The 21,880-nt window shown below is 33.9% G+C and overlaps 2 protein-coding genes and 1 long non-coding RNA gene across 3 annotated transcripts; 1 reads left to right on the top strand and 2 right to left on the bottom strand.

The window, feature by feature from the left end:
* Positions 1–131: 131 nt before the first annotated feature.
* LOC126921182 (uncharacterized) lies at positions 132–3,552 on the bottom strand. The gene is made up of 5 exons (XM_050732501.1): positions 2,358–3,552; positions 1,774–2,112; positions 1,276–1,374; positions 954–1,143; positions 132–369 (listed from the first exon to the last, which is right to left on the bottom strand). Exons 2-4 carry the CDS (start codon positions 2,020–2,022, stop codon positions 961–963), a joined length of 531 nt encoding a protein of 176 aa, XP_050588458.1. The 5' UTR covers positions 2,023–2,112; positions 2,358–3,552; the 3' UTR covers positions 132–369; positions 954–960.
* A 4,879-nt stretch (positions 3,553–8,431) lies between these two features.
* On the top strand, positions 8,432–21,754 carry LOC126921170 (aromatic-L-amino-acid decarboxylase). Its single transcript, XM_050732485.1, has 11 exons — positions 8,432–8,593; positions 12,717–12,806; positions 13,218–13,338; positions 13,515–13,628; positions 13,777–13,896; positions 14,441–14,570; positions 15,875–16,023; positions 16,286–16,397; positions 16,481–16,689; positions 16,974–17,174; positions 17,694–21,754. The coding sequence occupies exons 2-11, from the start codon at positions 12,727–12,729 to the stop codon at positions 17,898–17,900; spliced, it is 1,443 nt and encodes a 480-aa protein (XP_050588442.1). The 5' UTR covers positions 8,432–8,593; positions 12,717–12,726; the 3' UTR covers positions 17,901–21,754.
* Positions 16,013–16,568, bottom strand: LOC126921188 (uncharacterized). The gene is made up of 2 exons (XR_007712256.1): positions 16,460–16,568; positions 16,013–16,127 (listed from the first exon to the last, which is right to left on the bottom strand). It is a non-coding gene; the product is annotated as an uncharacterized LOC126921188 (long non-coding RNA).
* Positions 21,755–21,880: the final 126 nt, after the last annotated feature.

Genomic DNA, 21,880 nt, shown 5'->3' with positions numbered 1-21,880 from the left:
ATAAAACTGTGAATGTAATAATTGCAAAAATTTTTAACGTTTAATATGACGATACAAATTTATCAGGAATATTTTAAATACAGAAGCACATATATGTGTACGATTCGTGAAAAACGATTGAAATTGCAGTATGAAAAAATAGACTTTATTGCAAATATACACGTACATCGATAAATGTAAAAAGTTATACAATAGACAAATACAAAACAACGAAATTCAATAAGTTACATCTCTGGTTGCTTGTATTTACTTAAGGAATCTGTGCTGCACATAAATTTATATACAAACCAATCTGTCACTTCTGGATTTGCAAAACTGATCCTTTTCCTTTTACATTTACAGAGAGCCAATAGTCCATTAGTTCTTTCCCTAAGTACAAACGATGTATGATCATTACGATTGAATTATTCCTATCGGAAAAATTGTTCACAACGTTACAGCGTAGACTTTACTAGTACGCGATATTGCGACGCGTTTTAAATTTTCCTCTTTGTATTCATCGTGTTACATCTGTATTTGCAGATTTAAATAAAATTGACTCGCGCTGATTAATTTTTCATTTCGTAAACTAAGGACTAATTCTAAGAAACTTATAGAATTGTGTCAACGTGTACCAATCGTTCCTTCTAGTAAGCCAGAATAACTATTGTGCAATGACAAATAATATCCCTAATAAAATATGACAAAGATTAGGCTAGTACTGTACACTGTTGAAACTTCTTTTGAATTTGAAAAATGAAAAGAAGCATGGCAGAAAAAAGAAAAAAGAGCAAAATTACTGAACCGTGTACGGTGCAGGATAATTTGAATTACTTAAATTCTTTAAATTGTCTGAATATCTAAATTGTAGTCTAGTTAATTTCCTGTACTAAATAATTATTTCGTCGTTTAACTGTGAAATTTTATGTTTAAATCGTTCTATGACATAAGTGTCTTATAAAACTAAACATTACTGGTTCACTACTTGGCCCAAGTGTCCAAAATCGCGTCCAAGGATTCGGTGGCATCCAGCATCCAAACAAACGACAATACGGACATGCAGAAAGCCATATGCGTTGCGGCACAATCTTTCGCCATATAATATGCAAATTCAGTTAAAAACGAGTAGCGACTTAATCCCAACACTGTGTTCAACCATAGCAACTGAAAGAACAGTTTATTTTTGCGACACAGATGCGTAAACTACGGAGATTACAGAGATACGGCAAACATTTCGAACGTTGCCTAGTCCCATAGAATTTTAATAACAAATAACTTTTATGTTAACAAACTCACACATTTACTGGATTCTTGGGTTAAACAATAGATGACGTGCATGAGTGGAACCCAGATAGCGCGTGTGGTTAAGTTTGTAGTCAATGCTGCAACCAACATCTAGACAAAAATAAATCTTTCAATCGTTTACTATCTTTTTTATTTTATTTTCATTATTTTCATTATAATCTAAGATATAAAATAATGTGACCGATCTTACGATCGTATATGTAGTTTTATCGCTATTTATGGATAAGAAGTTGAGTAGAAAAATGATAAGTACGAATGAACAAAATCTTTAGTTTGACAAAATCATGGACAAAGTTAAACTCTAATGTAGATTCTTCCAAACATCAAAACAGTTATAATACAACGCATAGAGAGCTGCTTTTCGAGGACAATAAACTTACGCTACTTTTCCACTGAGCTCCTCGTACGTGAAACATACGCTCAACGCGTGTACAAAATTGTAATTAAAACGTCGTTAGATTTGTCAAAACATGAAATACCGATACTCACTTCGTAAATGTAAAGAAGTTGAATAGGTGGTTCTTTGAGCGTTCTCGGCCAAAGTCTATATTCCGCTAAGAGGCACAATACGGAAAATATGAAAAGCACCGACGCGTAAGACGGATCGAACGGAGTACTCTCTTCGTCGAAACATAAGCCAATTATGCAAATTTGTCGAAGATGAGTGTACATTCCTGTTACTACCACCGCTACCCAATGAGGATTAATGTATCCTAAATATTCCTTCACCGTATCCATGTCCTGATAATAAACTTTATAGCGTTGTTACCGTAAATCGTATTAATTTCCCATAATCTTTCAGGATGTCTTGTCGTTCGGAAACCAAAGCTGAAATGTAAAGAAAATTTATCGAAAAGCAGAAAAATCTTTATTCAAAGCGAAGTTCTCCAAATAAGTTCGGCTTATGTTGAAACTTTTTCCTTGTAAGAATCTAGAATGACGTCCTTTTCGATCAAACGCGAAAAGAAGTCTTAAGAAATATAAAAAAAAAAAAACTATTAAGCGGTTGTTGGACAAAGACAAAAAGTAAGGCAATTGAAGGAAGGAAGGAGAGAGAGCAAAGGACGACGTACCATTAAATAGTTGTCCGTAAAATCCAAGAATGCATCTGTGACGAATATAATTTTCTGTGCGGAATATAATTTTCTCTGTATTGTTCTTCTTCTTGACGTAGTATCTCTTTGGGAAAGCTACATGCGAACGACGTGTAACATTAAACAAATAACTCTCCTTGACCCGCGGAGAGACAGCGACTGTAATTGCTCGTAAATTAATTTTCTACACCGTCAATTTAACATTCTCGTACATTTCTTCTCTCATCAACGAGGTAGGTTATGACATTTATTCTACGGAGACAACAAAATTCAACGCCTTCTCGAATTTGTCGACGTGGCGAAAAACGAGCGATGACAATTTCACGTCGATACTTCGCTGCAAGAAAATTACGAACAACTTTCAGTTTAAAAGTATACTAACTTGGAACGAAAGGTTCGCGTACGTTATCATTAGAAACTTATTAGACAATTTTCAAGTCTTGTATATCTTGCAATTCTATACATTTATGAGAATCTTTAATGTATATATGTACAGGTACATGAGTACGGATTTAAAGATGTGCCTGAGAGCACAGTTTACGTTTCAGGTTAATGGGATTTTCTTATGTTAGAAATTTTCTTATATCTATCGTCGGTTCTAGATCATAAGATTTTTCTTGTTTCTTTCTTTTTATTTTTATCCTGTACGTAATTAATCACGAGCACCTTGATGGTACTTGTAGAATCGAATTTTAATTTTATTTTGAATTTGAATTAGAATTGAAAGAACATATCGCTGTCGTAGAATTAATAACGAAACGGAGAAATAATATATTTCGAGAAAAGAAAATATCCAAGCGTTATTTTTACCAAGATAAGTGCAGAAAAGAAAAAGTCGTTCATAGGTATTACCCTTGACTGTGGCGATTCTTAAAGAGGCTTCATTTTCTGAATCGGCTCCGTTTTACTCGAATATCACGCACTCATACATAATGCATTACATTTGCCGATAGCTTTTCCTCTTGCCAGCGTGAGAACGAATGGCTGCGAATAATACACTATTTCTTCCGCGTCATGCCTCCCCTAAGCATAATCGTTAATCATGTTAACATGACTTTAGCAACAGAAAGTGTAACGTTAAATAAATATTGTTTAAAAAAACTTGGCAGATATAATTAACATCGAACTTTCTTAAACTCGAAGCGTTCAAATGTAAATTTAGTGAAAATATAAAAACGATGAAAATATTGATTTTTCAAATTTTTAATGTTAAATCGAAAAGCAAAGCCGTCTTTATATATAAAACAATTAAACCAATTACTTTGATATATTTTATTTCTCGCAATCTGAATTCAGGTAAATTTCAATGTTCAATCAAAATGTTGAAATTTGCGTTTTAACTTCCATCGAGCTTTAATTTTAATTTCAATTGAATATAACCACCGTATGAAATGTTTCACGCGAACGTACACTCTTTTAATCTGGTTTTTAGCATAATCGCTGAACGAAGAGCACGTTATGCATTTTTTCCAATTATACGAAAGAGATATAGTAACAGATATAGTGACATATTAATAGCAGCAGAGTGATCAAAGCTGTTAAGAAGCGGCTGAATATGATGACTCAAAGCCCGTGGATTCTTGTGGTACAGAATAGACGAACAACTTTAGTCAAAGGAAATGGTGAACCATGAGACACCAGGAAATTGTCTTCCCAGGCTTGAGTCCTTCTCTCTGTTAATGACATTTTCTCCGCTATAAGAATTGACCGAGGGAATCCAAAAGGGCAGTTAGAAGAGAAAATGAAATAATTTTATCCTGAAATGAATGAATCCTTTCAGATAAAAGCAAATAATAATTTGATAATTGACTTTAATCGAGTCATAATTTCCAGAATTAAGGTAGAACATTAAAACCATGTATCTTCATATCCTTAAGAGAGGACACCCATCATTTTGTGAATTGCGCAATGCCACATTAACAATAAATTCATCCTGCGATAAAAGAGCTATGTAGACAGCAATTCGATATAAAATCCAGTATAAAGAACGATTTAAAAGATTATAAATCAATACAAAAGCTGTTAAATTGCTCGAAATGCTGCCGATTATGTAACAATCTATAATCGTAACTTTCCATTCTTTTAAATAAACACTAAGTTGTTGATGCGACGAGAAAGAAGTCATTTTCATGGAAACACCTGATTTTTAACGAAACTCAGAATTTATTTGATCTTGTTAATCGATCCAAATTTTCGAAATTGATGCCATCGATCGTCGATGCTCGTACTTTTCGCATAACTAAGCTACTAGCTGGAAATAAGTTTGTCGAACTGAGAAATAAAATGGCCTGATATAACGGAGAACATGTCCTTAGAGGCGGAAGATTATCCAAGACGATGGTAGCCATGACGACGGCACAGTGTATCGAAGAAAAGTACATTCGTTTCTTAGCTTTTCGACGACTGAATAAGAGTGGCGAATCGAACAGGGAAAATTGAAGGCACAGAAGTAAGCTCGCTCGGGTAAAAGTTGGTAAGAAGAGAAAGAAGAATTCTCTGCTGTCCTCCCTCGATCAGAACTCGGCCACTTTACCCTCTTTTCTCTTTCAACCATCCAGAAACCCCTTTGAACAAGCACCCGGCCATTCCTTTCCCGCATTTATACATTATTCTACCGTTCGTCAGATCATGATTTAACCTCGTGATCTATTATTCTTCGTGGGAATTAATACGTTATTATCGAGGTAATGATCAAAGTGGATCTCTATAGTGAATTTATATTACGCTATGTTGATCGATTACGACTGATTTGTAATGAAACTTTTTCGTTGCATGTTATACGTTATAAGACTAATGTAAGTTTCTGCCGAGAAGTAGAAATAAATTCACCCTTCGATCTATTCATTTTTGGAAGCGTGGATATTAAATAATTGAGGAAATACCGGTTATTATGCACAAATTCGTTAATTATGTATCAGAATATGTGTCATATATCAAATATATATAAAAATATGAAACAAAAAGGAAGGTGAAATCTTCTGATCAAATATATATTTAATTATAAATACGGAATAATACAATTATCAATATCAATGTTATAAATAATAATACTAAGAGATACTAAACGCTAGTTTTGAACATATACTTACATACATTGTCGGGCTACTCACGTAGCATAACAGTTTCGCTAATTATTTCTTATTTTCGTCCTCTCAACGTCTTAATCGACGATCAAGGTATTATTGATAAACTACTATTTTCATGAAACGACATTAGTAATACGCTTAGGTAGGTTTTAATACAAGGTCTCGATGTGAAAGTAGATCTGTAACGCAGTACCATAGGCTATAACCACACAAGCAGTTAGGTATGCTTCTATACTGTCGAAGAATTTTTCAATGTTATTGATATTATCGTAGGATGACTCAGACTATATCACGTATGCTTGGTAATTATTACGTAAATTGCAGTATATTGAAGTAAGTAACAATAAATGAAGATAATAAACTACAAAATAAACTATAATAAACTATAAACATAAAGAGCAAGTATATAATAAATAGATATTTTTTAAGGCGCTCCGAAATTATTACATAAAGTGCAACGAATTGTAATGGTTGAAATAAAATAATATATAAAATATAATAATACAATAAAACAATACGTAAGTAATAAATTAGAAACCATCGTGTAATAAATTGGAGCAAAATTTAAATTTCTTAGATTTCCATTCATCGTCAATTTTCAATGAAATTTTCGGACCATAAAACATACGGATCGATAACGGAATATCTTTTCCTCGATTCGACACAAATCTAAACACAGATATTGTAAAACATGCGGGATATCCCAGGTATCGAGTCAAGAACGTAATTCACAACACATACGTACGCGCGTCAAGATCTTGGAGTGGCGCGCGCGCTTTATCTCGGACTTTCCGTTTCCATCTGAATGAGTCAATGCCGTTCCGTGTGAAATTCCAGGGGACATTTTTGCACGATACGTGGAAGAGAAGAGCATTGGAAGTAGAAGTGGAAGTGAACGAGACACGATTCCGTATATGCCATTGACGTAGCTCTAAGATTAAACTGCTACCTCTGCTTCATCAACGACCTGGTTTGATGAAAGGCACAAGTAGACGATACTAGTAATTATCCTAATTCGGGGAAACAGTTCGTTGACAAGCAGCTACTCGATCCAATACACACTCTGAAGCTACAGGTTTTCTCCTATTCGAACAACTTGTTGATCGTCGACACATTTTACGTCTTATATAATCTGGCTCAAGAGTACCTCTAAAATAATTTTGTCTTAGGTTGATCGTGAATTCGTTATGAGTTGATTTCATTTTATAATTAATTTCAAAGAAATATGTGAAGAAAATCATGACCAGATTAAAATAGGAAAATTGAAATAATTTTTATATTTCATTTGGTCGCAAGAGTTTTTCTGACATAAATCTCATTACGAGAGAAGGAAGAATTCGACAAATTTTTTTATATATATAACACTTAAAAAATCGTATCTTTATGCACCTATATATATATATATATCATTGACTTACAATTAATATTTTGATAATTATTATTTTTGGGCACTTTGATGTTTGACATTACATAATTACCTGTTGCTAGATTTATTACGGCTATGTTCAAATATTACTTTGCAGATTTTTCATTGATAATCATTTTTTTTTTACTTGAGTGTCAAATCATGTGTTCATTATACCGCAGTCTTCATATTTCATATTACATATTCATCTATTAAATCCTTAATTAATTCCTTTTAGGCGCGGTTTTTCGCAATCTAATTGAACAGTTTCAATAGATAACATAAAATATAATTTCACGTAGGATACAAGTATCGTAAAAGTTGAAATTGCCACGAATAAATAACTGTCGCATATCGAGGAAAACTAAAAATCTCGTTGCGACACAATTTTACAAGATATCCGTTTCAACGAAACAGCGCCGACTTTGAAAGTATTAATTCGATTTTCCTGTCTGAATGGCGCCTTGATTTCGAACTTGAAATCAAGTTATAATTCGCCTCGGTACAGCTACCTTTGAGTTTCGAAACGTTATTATGCTGTTAGGTCTTACTAAGATACCTTGCCGTTCTATGTATTTCGTTCAGCTTTAGTTCGGATCTTTGATCGTCTTTTCGAAAACTCGCGTACAACAGGAAATACATGAACTATAAATAGTTTTGAAATTCGATGATTCAATTTTATAGAGTTTGGTATTTAAAGTGAGAATCTTTAAGTATGTATTCTGTTTTTGAACTAACTGAAAGTAAGATATTTTTAATAAGCTATATTTGATAAATATATTCATGAAAATTAGATAAATAAGAATTTTATACAATCCGTGAAAGATATTCAAATTACAAGGAAACTTAGTACATCCGTATCAATGTGATAAGAATGAACGACGATCTTTGAGGAAAGAAAATTTAAAAATGTCACAATGTACTATGAGTCAGTGCTATATTACCAAAATTATCTTTTTATATGGTTCGGTATTACATGCGTAACTTTTCCAAACCGCGCCAACTAATGGAACATAAAAACCAATAATAAAATATTCCAACAAATGAATCTTCGCTTTCTAAAACTAATCTTGCACTAAACCAATAAATATACACAGCAACGATGATCACTTCACGAGCAAAACCCATTGCCAGTCCAATGAAACTCATCGCAGAAAATCCCATTCTCCATCGACGAAATCCCCGGCGAATGCTTAATAAAATAATTTCGATCTTCGAAAAGTATGCTTACACGATTACGAACGAGATGTTCGATTAAATTGTAACAAAATACTCCAACATCCTGAAGCAATCCAACCGGCAATCATCGGTTACAATGGCCCGGTCAGAAATCACTCGACTGGCATCGAACAATTAACGAAGTTGTTAATCCTGACTTCGCGTATCGCCGCACCAACTCTAATCAAACTAGGTACACTTGACTTATCGATCCCCGACTTGGTGTCCGGATCGATCGAATCGCCAATTCAGGGACGAAGTACGCGGATCTACCTGCGCAGCTGGTAATCGCGATCAGTCGAAAGGAACCGACGAGCGGCGCGAGTACTTGGTGGGGTGGTACATAAAGCAACCCGACGTAGTCGGCAGGCGGCAATTTTACCCGGACATTCGTGGACCGTGCAGCTGCTCGAACGAGCTCACGGATTTCCCCTGACTCGACGCGAACCGAATCCACGTGGATAGTCAACTGTCAAGTGCCCGTACCGCAATCACGTCTCAGCCTGGTATATTGCTCTTTAATTTTTATTAGTATTCGTAGACTGTGAATGTTGGAAATTCCTGGAATACATGAAGATTCGTTTCAGTTTCTTCATTAGCGTTATCGATATTATAATATAATTTGTTATTAATTTTGCTATGAGTAATTTATCCGGGTTATTATCACTGTCGTTATAACTCGCAATAATGTTGTAACGAGTGGATATTCCTTGTGTTTCTGTACGTTTACCGATACAATTGCTGCATAAATGGATAAACATTCGCAGTCTTGTTATTTGGAGAGGAGAGGAGTTTTAAATTCGAAGCGAAAGAGAAAAAGATGAATTAGAAGACTTTTACGCGATAATTTTGAATGCTGTAATTTTTTTACGTTCCATCGGACAATTAAATCTCTGGTGAAAAGTAAGAGCAGGAATTTAAATCGATATATTGGAAATAGTTGCGTATAATTGAAATATTATTTGATATTTCCTTGTAAAAAGGATGAAAACAGAAATTTAAATCAACACGTTCAACTATATTACGACTAGCCAATTAACTATAATATTCAGTGTAAAATACTTAACATTGAATCGTTTACTTTTGACGTAAAAAAATCATCATCAAATCATTTTTATGTAAATAGCATATATATAGATTGATTGTGCTTAGAAAAAATTATTACGTGATGCGACAGAATTCTGACTGAGACGAGTATTATTAATACACGATTGATTATAATTATTAGCATATAAGTAAACAGTGAAATTAAGATAGACTCGTTCGCCATTAAATGTCAAGAATGTCACGTGCAATGTTAAAGTATGTTTTAATTTACCGTGAGTAATTTGAAGAATCGTCGGTTGCTACTGAGATAACACAATTTTCTTCGCGAGGCAAATTTTTAACAGATACGAGCGCTAATAATAAAATAAGAAACATTACGAAATGAAAACACGTTGCCAAAACTCGTAAAAGTTGTTCTATATCTACTATCAACTTTGTATGAGATTGACTGATAATATTTTCGAAATTTTGTAAAGATCGTTTAGAATAGATTAACACGTTATTTTGTGGGCGATATTTAAAAAATGCTCGAACAATGAGTTTCTTTAAAACACGTATTTATTACGGTCGATATAAACGATAATTTATAAGAAAATTTCATTTAAAAAGTTCGATTTTAGTTTCCATGCCAGTGTACACTATAGAATTATTCAAATAGTCTACTTTCGGAAGATTCGTGTGCAAAACTAGATATGTTAAAAATTGAAAATATTGAAAATAATAGAGAACATTTTTTAAATTTGAATAAAAATGAAAATAGCGAAAGAAATGGAAACCACGTGAGATCAGTTACTACATCATTTGCAATCTACTGTATTCTTGGATAATTTATCAAGAAACGCGCGTTACCGTATCTCTACACGACGAGTTATTGAACTTACCATTATCACTTTATTCTGAATGGCTGATCTTTTTTTCAAATTTATTACGTTTCGACTTTAGCAACGTAGTTGCTCGTTTCGTAACATTGTTTATTTCAAGCCTATTATAGTACTCGTTCGTATCTTTTAAGAAATTTCACAACACTATCGTTTGCAGCATTCAAGAAGAAACCGTTTCAATAGAAATTTTGCTGTGCATATTTTCTAACATTTATGATCTAACAACTATTGCATCGTAGATTTACTTTGCAACTAGTTGGAAGTTCTATTTCAACGAATTGATTCTTTTATCGAACTTTTTTGCACGTTTGTAAGATATCTTCTTCTGACTGTTCTATATCACAGTCAGTCTTAGTGTGTTCGTTAAAATTCATAAGATTCTATTCCTACACAAGAAAATATAAAACAATACAGTGGAGCATTGCACCATAGAATGTAAAAGAATTTGCGCTATTTCAGATCGTTGCGTAAATATTAGCAACATCGGTGGATTTCTCCTTGTGAACATGGTAGAATAAAGAAAGATTCAGAATAAAATATTTTCTGCGATTCTTTACATTTGGAATTAAATTAATGAGTCAATTAAGCGACAGATACGAAACTCTTGTACGCTTCTCGATATCCTGAGATACAAGCTGTGAAGTATAATTTTAATTATTCGTCGTTAACTAGATTACGAATGCCAATAATTGAATTTTTAAAACTTTCTTAAAATCGCTTCGGAGTTAATGACACTTTAACTTTACTCTCAAAAATATACGTGCTAGATAGAAAAGAATTTCTTGTTTTAAATGGCATCTGCATTGAAAACATATAAATGTCAATTCCATTTTCATTTTTTCGACTTGTGTGGAGTGTACATATTAATAAAAATTTACGAATTTAAATCTATCCAAAACGTCCCGTCGTTACCAAACCGTTAACTTTCACCTGAACAGCGTAAATTGAGATCGGAATTAAAATTAGAGATTGGAAGGTGGAAGAGTTGGGTAATTCTCGTTAGGCAACTTGTAAGAAGAAGTAAAAGCTTGTTTTCTGTACAAGAATATAATAACAACGACCTTGTCCGACCGCGGGAATTGAAGAAACCATAATCGGTCATGGTTGATCTAGACCAAATATTATAAAGATATGAAACGTTTCAGAGTGTCAGCTGATTTATAAATCTAGGCTGTCTTTTTCATTTTCTCTCGTGGCCAAACTTTAAATTTAAAAAGAGAAACAGAAAATTATCACGCATATAAAGTTACAATAGTAAAGTGCAATCGAACAAAGATACAATTTCTTGGCTTAACGTGCAAAAGATGGTGCACGAACCTCTTGACGTCACAGCCGAACAGGGAAATACCCAGGGGATTCCTGTTTCCTTATCCTTCAAAAATTCCCAATAAAATCTCCCATCACTCATATGCGGTGGATTATTAATTTCAATTACAATTCGTCGAAATTTAGACGTTAAGGAAAATTATTGATTGCGCGTTACTCTAATTTCGAAATAAGTATTAGAATAGAATGAACATTATGGTTATTATTGCCTGCTATTTGATTATTATTATTATAATGTCACTGTTATAATAGTATTATATTAAAATTGCAAAATATAGTCAAGAATGATTATTGTGAAAGTTTGAAGCAAAAATACTTCCTATTCGTTGATGAAAACATTTTTTCAAATTATATGCCTATCGCAAGATTTTTACAACTATCTCGTAACGAAAATATGAGTAATAACATTCCATAAATATATCGATATTTCTTATTTATATCGTTAAGTAATCATTCCGTTGCATTATACGTTTTATATATATATTATCTTCGAGTCTTTATAATTTGTCTCGATGTAGACATTCGATAAATTGATTTAACGGCAATATGTGACTGTAGCACGTAGACAATTATCTCATTAGAGACAGGTAATTGCATAAATTAATCGGATTATGTGTCTTTTATGGAAATTGTGAAGAATCAATAAATAATCGGGAAAAATACAGAGTAGAAGTAGTTTTCCAGGTTGATCAAATGAATCAAGTCTCTGAGCTGTAGTATAGCCTTTTTATTTTCTCAGATATCGATATCGCGTCTAGATCTTTGCGATTTTCATTATGTCGAACGTATCATGGAACATGAACGACTATTCTAATCATTATTGATATTGCATTATAAGTAGTTTACACCTTCTACATATGTATATTCTATAACAACATAAATTACGAGATAGCAAAGACAGAATCTTGTAATTTCGATATTCCAGTGTCTCGAAAAATACTATATTGCGAAAACGGCTAGTGAAAAACATATTGTAGGATCAGACCCTGTAATAGAAAACAGTGTACAGCGAGTTGTAAAGGGGAAAGGAATGGAACGGAACTTGCCTCACGAAAATGACTCATGGTCATTATTCCTTTGCGAGTCAAGTTGTCCCCGTTCACGTTGATTATTATGAACAGATCAAATCTCTTCCTCTCTTTCTTACTATCCTGCGACGAAACACGTGTCACTGTCTTCCATTGTCTCGATTCTAAAGAACACACATTGAGAAGGCTAGTCATGCCAATTGCCACTTATCGTATCGCATGTACAGAGCTGTCAACTATTGCAACCTCGCAACTCGGAGATCTGCGCCGATTTTAAAAAGTAGTTCCCGATGCAAAAGTCCTAAAAGTTTGTTTATACTAACTAGCGAAATATTGAAACGTTACAGGGTACAGGAAATGGATCCCGACGCTTTCAAGGAGTTCGCCAAGGAAATGGCAGAATATATCACTAATTACCTGGAAAATATCAGGGACAGGTGATTTCTTTACTCATTTTCGTATCCTTCTCCGTTGTCCTTATTTCTTTTTTAAACCATACTTACCTTGATTTCGCTGATTAGTAATTCTTTTTTAAGCTGCAACTTAATCAGAATCGATTATTCCATTTGTAATTTTATACTCTGCGTACAATCTTTTTCTGAATTTAAATTTCTTGAATTTTAATTTATGACGATCTAGTTCATTCGAAGGATATACGAAAGAAAAATATCGATTATATATCTTTCAACTGCAATTATTTCGAACAAAACAAAATACAAATACTATTTATTTTAGTTCAACTAATCACGGTGTATTATAGTTCTCGTTAGAGATAATGACACTTAACCGAGATCTATTTAAGCTTAAAAGCATCTCCTACGCGTTTGTAAATAAAGCAAAATTTATAGGCGAGTGCTTCCGACAGTAGAGCCAGGTTACATGAAACCCCTTTTGCCGTCCGAGGCGCCGCAAAGGCCAGAAAGTTGGAAAGACGTTATGGCAGATATCGAAAAAGTGATAATGCCAGGAGTAAGTACAAACTGTAATATGATAAACGATATTTTCTATATATATATATAATGTGTCATTGTTCGCGTTACAAATGATACAAAACTATAGCGTAGAATATCGCGATAATATTAATTCCCAAATACTAGATAATTTTGATATAAATTTTTATTCAAACAGAAAATTTGTTCGTCTAGGTTACACACTGGCATAGCCCGAAATTTCACGCGTATTTTCCTACAGCCCAATCGTATCCAGCGATCGTTGCTGACATGCTTAGCGGTGCTATCGCATGCATCGGGTTCACTTGGGTAAGGGTCAACGTTTAATTGAAAAATGTTCCAATTCTTATTTACTTTTTTGATCGTTTTTATTTCGACGTTTCATTTAATCGAAATTCGAATCGAACAAAGAAAATTTCTGGTGTTTATCAAAATGTAATAAATAAATCTGTTGCAGATTGCGAGTCCTGCCTGTACCGAGTTGGAGGTAATAATGTTGGACTGGCTAGGAAAAATGTTAGATCTGCCCAAAGAATTTTTAGCCTGCAGCGGTGGAAAGGGTGGTGGTGTCATTCAGGTAAATTTATCCAAAAACTTTTTTAATGAAATAACTGGCATTCCTAAGATATGGATGTTTATACAAATTTATACTTTTATGAACAGAGATGAGGAAGTGAGAGCTAAACAGAAATTTATTTCACATTCATTGTAGATATTTCGTACGTCTTAAATTTTCACCTTCGAACGCATAAATATCTATTGATAATTTAGTGATTTAAATCGCGAAATTAATGTATTTATTATCGTATTATGAAAATCTATAAGTACTTTTAATCTTTCAAGATTCTTCTCAAAATCTAAATAATAAATTTGGTGCGCCAGGAAACTTGGATATCGTTATTTTGTATGTGACACAATTTTGCGGAATATTACGCCTAAAGAATTATCAATTAACGCAAATGTTCCGTGTTAAATTCACCTGTTGCTCAACCATTGGGCTGCCTATCAAGAATCTTAAGCCTCGTCGCGTCGTCTCGACTAAATCGATCGATACTTCACGAGTAGCTCAGACATAATTGACAGCTTGTAAATAGTAGTTAATGATCAACTTCGCATTATAGGGAACCGCGAGCGAAGCTACTTTAGTCGCACTTCTCGGCGCCAAGGCTAGAAAAATAAGGCAGGTCAAGGAACAACATCCTGACTGGACGGATAACCAAATTGTAGAAAAACTAGTCGCTTATAGTTCCTGTAAGTAATTGTTTCAAACAAATTGTTCGATGCTGGCGAAAGTATCGGTACATTAATCTAACGCGTTCCAATCTTATTTGTGAAATAATCAAACTTTATATCCCTACCGAAGTAAAATGTGTTTAACCATTAAAAAAAAGATCCTTTATTTATCTTGCTGCAAAGATTACTTAAATTGCTCAAAGTATCAATTTCGATAACAGAATCGTACTCTCTTAATCTTAATATTCTTAATGTCTCGTCTCGCAAACGTACGAACTTTCGAAGCCACTCTTTAACAACTTCGATCAATTTCACATAAATAAATTTTCTACCTTTGCGAAAGGTGAAGTTAATATTCCACATTTTTATCGAATATTAGAAAAATATAAATGGATAACATTGAGGGAATTAGATCATCGATTAGCCGGATAAAAATTCGAGGTCGCGCACTACCGTGATTTCCTGTAAACAAGATTAACGATGACGTTGGCCGGTGCTCTTTAATATTTGACAAAGGCTCGAGAGCCGGGAATGGGATGACAAGCCGAGTACGGGGTTGCGGCACTTCATCAGCCAGCACTTTGTCACCATAGCAACGCGTAATAACCACTCGAGTTATTTCAACCCTGTGCCACCCTTTGCCACCCACGTCTAACCGCCCTCGCTGTTCTGTGCTCCTGTTACTGCGTCTCTTTGTTAGCACGTCGAATCACGTAGAAAGCACGTAGAAAGTTTCGTAAAAGGCGTTTGCTAATCTTTCTCCGTTCTAAGTTCTTCTACGCATCGATGACGTGAATAAAGAAGAAAAAGAAATATCACGAATATCCCATGGGATTGCGATTCTTTTGTAGTAATGCTTTTTCTTTTTACATCGATATTCACTTCGATCAAAGTAGTCGTTATTGGTTATTGTACTGTGGAGATTAAAAATTGGAAAGGACTTTTGTCTTGCAAAGTTTAAAGCATATTTTGTTCGGCTAATGGATTAAAGTTTGAGTGGCAATTACGGTTGAATTGTTTGTATTCAGATGGAATAATTAAAAAAAATGATGGATGCATTGATTCGGTGTTGGAAGAGAGAGAGAGAGAGAAGTGTCTCGCAGTTTAACAATAAACTTGGAAATAACAAGTAGAGAATAATTCGAGTGGGAATTGTATAGAATTTAGCATTCCATTCAATGATTTATCAAATTCCTTGTTTCTTTCTTTATATTTGCTTTCTTCCATGAACTACTTACTGAAAACTAGGTACGAAGCAAATAACTAGATATATTCCAGATGAAGATAGTATATTTTATTACAGTTATTAATTTGTTGCTCAGGTCAGGCTCACAGCTCCGTAGAACGAGCTGGTCTTCTCGGAGGTGTAAAGTTCCGATTGCTAGAAGTCGATTCGAAATATAAACTTCGCGGTGAGACACTGGCAGAGGCCATTCGCAAGGATAAAGAACAAGGACTGATTCCATTCTACGTAAGTTCATTGTATTCGTATGCAAATTCGTATACATACAATACTAACACAGCTTTTCCAAACACACATTATGCACATTCCCCCTAGCGATAACGAAACGATTCCTGTAATCATAGGATAAAATATTTTATTCCAGTGCAAACATTTGTGACAAATTATCGAATGTTTAGCACTTTGAAACTTCAACTAATGGTCTCGTTAACGAATATCAAATTTATACTCGTCGAATAAAATCGACTTTCATTTCGCTTTTATTTTACAGGCTGTCGCCACTTTGGGAACCACTTGCTCTTGTGCATTCGATCGTGTCGATGAAATGGGTGTGGTTGCAAATCGTGAGAATGTCTGGCTACATGTTGACGCAGCTTACGCTGGTATTTTAAACAATTACACATATAATATATCTGACAAATGTTACGAGGCTAGTATTTATTACCTGAACTATTTTCTTCCTTAGGTTCAGCGTTCATTTGCTCGGAATTCCGATATTTAATGAAAGGCACCGAGTTGGCAGATTCCTTCAATTTTAATCCACACAAATGGATGCTGGTGAATTTCGATTGTTCGACGATGTGGTTAAAGGATCCGACATACGTTATCAATGCTTTCAACGTGGATCCTCTGTATCTAAAGCACGATATGCAAGGTTCTGCTCCTGACTATAGGGTAAGATAGTTCGTTAATGATAACTATGACCTTCTTCGTTCATATGAAAGATCATTATCTATTAAATATTACGAAGGCAAGTAAGAAGTTCCTTCGCACATACGTAGGAAAAAATACTATTATAAAATTGTCATATAGCAATAGTAGAAGACTTGACACTGTATCTCGTTTCTATATTTATCTATATTTCTATATTGTTGGAAACTTGAGAATTGTTGTTCATTTTTGTAAGAAGAATGAATTTATTAATATTCGAAGACAGTGAACTTTTACCTTTTATACAGCATTGGCAGATTCCATTGGGACGAAGATTCAGAGCGTTGAAACTCTGGTTCGTGTTGAGGATTTATGGCGTCGAAAATCTTCAACGATATATCAGAAACCACGTTGCCCAGGCCCATGAATTCGAAGCGCTGGTTCTCTCGGATCCGCGATTCGAAATTGTCGCCGAAGTGATATTAGGACTTGTCTGTTTCCGATTAAAGGTAAGAGCAGTCATTCAATCGTACTATTTTTATCGAATGTCACATTTAATCTTGATACACCTATAATAGAACAATAATTATTAAGGTTCGCGATTATACGACGTTGTTTTTATCTACGTGATACACATCAGATTTATCGTTGTTCTTTCAATTAGAGCAATAAACGAATAATACGCAACAAAAATGCAATTTAGACTCCTTAAATAAAGGAAAAATGCCATTATTTTAAAAGGACATCGCAAAAAAGAAAATCGGGGACACGTATCAGAGTTTATTTTAAATATTATTAGTATCACGATTAAATTGTCTAATGTCGTAAAATATTTTTATCTCTATTTTATCAATGCACAATATCGTCTTAATAAAAATCATTTCTAAACACAATTTTCTGATTAACGACAAAGGCCAATGACAATCCTTGGATTTTCATCGCGAATCAAAAGAACCAAACGAAAGAATCTCGATTAAATATTCGAAAATAAAATATACCATTGTAACGACATGTGATATCATTCGCAGGGATCGAATGACATAAACGAGACCTTATTGAAAAAGATCAACGGCGCCGGAAACATTCATTTAGTGCCATCCAAGATAAACGACATGTACTTCCTACGGTTCGCAGTTTGCTCGCGGTACAGCGAAAGCAAAGATATTCAAAACTCTTGGAAAGAGATAAAGCTGAGGGCAGACGAGGTTCTCGAGGAACAATCGGTTTCTAAGTGATGGCGGGCTCAGATAGCTCGTGGTTGTCGGTCCTTGACACCTGCAACCTGCAATCAATCCTAGCTTTTAATCGTTTTTCGTGTTAGCGATCTTGCATAATCGAGAAACAGGGATTTGTTTAACGTATTTCGCGACTCGACGTATAATTGCTAAACTTTTACAAACGACGAGTCAGATAGGAATTGAAGTAAGATCATTAGCATAATATATACGTATGATAATGATGGAAATATTTCCTTCATATTTTTAATTAATTAACACGATCGGTTACACAACTCGGTATTCGCTTACGTTTTTATCGCTGGACGACTGTTGGACCTTCCGCGCGCGGTTTTTTTCCTCTCGGCGATTCGATTCTTACTTCTCAATTCTCTATTTTGCCGATCCATCTGTTTGTCGCAGATCGGCACGATGACGCGACGTAACGACAGTTACACGGTACAGTGAAACTCTCTCGTCGAGATTTAGGCTCGGAGCAGACATCTTACCACGCGACACCGTTGCAGGACCGTTCGAACGACAGAGAAATGGAATTCTTACGAAAGAAGAACACATACCTATGTTGTTCGAGACGGAATCTCTTAAGCAACGGAATACGTGTTCAATAACTTCGTAAAGTTATTGGTGCTAGGAAAGTCAGAATTTCTTGGGCTTATAGAAATATAGATATAAAAAAGTAAATGTGTTAAAATATAAACGCGCAAAAATATAAACGAATAAAAAGATACAAGGATAAATCTGGAATATAAGATGAGCGTAAGAAGAAATTCTGAATTGATGTGTACAATTTTGTAAACTCCGATTTCTCGCTCGTCTGCGTCAAGCCTAAGTCGACTCAGATATTTCTTTCTCTTGCTTTCTTGCGACGGTAAAGGTTCGCCGACGATCAAAGCCGTTACACGCACATGCACTCACACACATACATACACACATAGGTTCCCTTCAATAATATTAATAACCTCGAAATATATTAGACAAGTCCCATATAAGAAACACGCCAAAGATCGTTATTCGACTATCGTTTCACGTCAGTGAACGCGTAATTTGCTGTAAGCGCAATATTACATGTCGCCTTGTACCAGTTTTCGAACGCATAGCTAAGCAATAGCGTTGTGTAGGCCCATTAGATCGCTTTCATCCAGCAGCAAGACACTGTATACATACGTATGTACCTTTAGCAACGCGTTACGCAATTGCTGGCATCGGAGCGTCTTGCAAATACATCTGTTACACTCAGAACTTCTGCCAAGTATTTAAAAAAAGCCTAGTAAGTATCTTAATGTAATTTAAAACACTTTAGTTCGCAAAACTTATTTCTTGTTGGTTTTCACCGGTGATTGTATAAAGTTAAAGTTATTGTATTAAGTTAAAGCGTGTGTGGAGGATGGTTAGTCGTTTGGTTTAGATGACGAGACTACGAGATATTGAAACAGTCAAGGCTAGCCGTTCGAGACTAACTGGTAACTGATATTGATTCGTACGACTGACTCGCTTCTGGAGAACATAGTCGTCTGTTTATACCGGTCGAGACAGTACCGGAAAACTCAAATTCGTCTTCGTTTGACGATTACACGTAGCGGCGACATCGTTTTGCCCGGAGTTTATTTATTATTACATTATATGTGTCCTAACGATATCGATACTCCGAGGCGAAGCGATAACATGCTTTGAATTGTCCTCTAACTCATGTGCCGCTACAAAGTTATATCAAGTTAAAATTATTGTATTAAGTTAAAGCGTGTAATTACTTGGGAATTATAACATTTGATAGTAAACGATCGACAGAATTTGATCGTTGACACCGAGTGCAATATAAAATAGGAATTATTCCGCATGTTGTTGAATTTAAGTCGTGTTCACCTTATCAACGTTGTTTGATTCCTTAAAGGAAATAATATTATCACGATCGTCTCTACCTTGTTGATAAAGAAAACAGTTCGATGTTCTACGATTCAATGTTCTTCGATTTATCTGCATCTGAAGAATATTTTGCGAATATTATGAGGGAATTGGCAATTTTTGCTTAGGACAAGAGTTAGTTTCAAATATCTTTCTCGGTCTTTTCTATCCATAAATACCGAAAGAATGTGAAAAGTAAGATCCTTCTTTATGACATTAATATTTTTCAAGTAATTCAAATATTTTAACAAATTTTCTCATTATTTCCTGTTCGAAACGTCTACGTTGCGTGCATTAAATGTTTGGTAAATATCCCGAGCAAATAAGTCATGGAAAATTGAGTTAGATGTTCCAAGTGCATAAAATATGTAACTATATAGGCATGCTTTAATTTATTCACAAACATACTTTCATGTCCCAGCATGTACGTGACAGATAATGTCACATAAAGTAATTATCGTAGATCTGTATATTAGACATCAGGCAAGAATATTTATATATCGGAATATATTGATTTTAGTCGTACAAAATATACAAAAAATGTTATATTTTATTAAATTATTTAAAGATTATGCTATCGAAACGAACGTGTAAATTATATTTTTGTGTTCTATCCCGTCGATCTGATATATATTACTCCCGCATATGATCTACTAATTATTAAATTATATGTACTATATTTATGTTGTAAATAATTTATCAATACGATAGTTATAAGCATACAGTACGTATCTATGTAACATATCTTTGTCTCTTCTACGCAATTCACCTCTATTCCCCGATAATTACTTGCCATAATCGTACTCGAACTACTTTATAATTATACTCGAATTATTTAATAGAACGTTCAATAAGTTAATATATATTGTTCTTTATAACTGCGAAACTAGTTAGAAAATTTCTAACATAAATGCAAGAAGCATTTCTTAAGAAGTATTAAATATATATTATTCAACAATTATGCAGAATATTTATGAAACATATATACAATAGATGGAGAATGTATTTTTATCAAGTTACAACTATTGTACTAATTGTATTAATGTATTAATTTTTGCACTCATATGAGAATAGTACTAAATGATATGAAATTTTATATACTACGAGCCGAATTGATTTAATATATTAATTAATCGATGTGTAGATACTATAATAGATATAATGGTGTACCAATATGTTTTACGACACTTATCTCTTGAAGATTATTTATTTATGTTTAACAATTAAGCGTTGCAGTTTATTTTAGGTATGCTATACTTTAATTGTTCGTCGTTAGATTGCGGATATCTGTATGTCCGTTCTAATATCGAGTATAATTATGGCATTCTGAACATAATGTAGTGCTGCAACTGGGACAATAAATAGATCTAGAATTACTTTACACTGTTTGGTCTATCGAACGAGCAAACGTTCTTAAAAACAATGTAAAGATGTTTTGAACGCTACCACATGCACTGGTTGATACAACGCACGTAATAAGATTTACTTTTATACACGTTTAACCACAAGCGATAGATCGATGTTATGAAAGTAATAACGGTAATCAAAAACTGCTTAATTTTTGTTCATAAATATATATTTCAAAATACATAGCAAAATCTGCAAAATATTTGTATTTGAGAAATTAATGTGATCAAAAGGATAAATTGTAATTTTGGAAGACAAATATATGTAAGTAAATATTACTGTTATCACTCGTGAAGTATAAGAACGTTTTCTCGATGCGATAACATGAATTGTTGTTAAACGGGACCAACGGAAAGTAATAAAAGAAAATATATGTACGTACGTACCTGTTACGTCGATATGTAAAAGGTTTGTTTCAAACATTTATTTCCGTTCTCGAAACGCGCAACTCACTGTAATAAATATATAAATGTATTATACTATACATAAATGTTGAAAGTATCTATCGAGATATCATCGTTATAACAATAAACTATACATGTATGTAATTACTTTAATCAAACTCACCTTCTTCGATTTCTTCAAGTTCTTCGAGTTCTTCAATTGATTTCAAGAAACGACTTTCTCAATAGTTATCTTGCATGCTTATTTTATATGTTGTCATTGGTATTATA

Source organism: Bombus affinis, chromosome 10, assembly GCF_024516045.1.
Source record: "Bombus affinis isolate iyBomAffi1 chromosome 10, iyBomAffi1.2, whole genome shotgun sequence".
NCBI classification, from domain to species: Eukaryota; Metazoa; Arthropoda; class Insecta; order Hymenoptera; family Apidae; genus Bombus; species Bombus affinis.
This window is presented reverse-complemented; position numbering and strand designations above follow the sequence as displayed.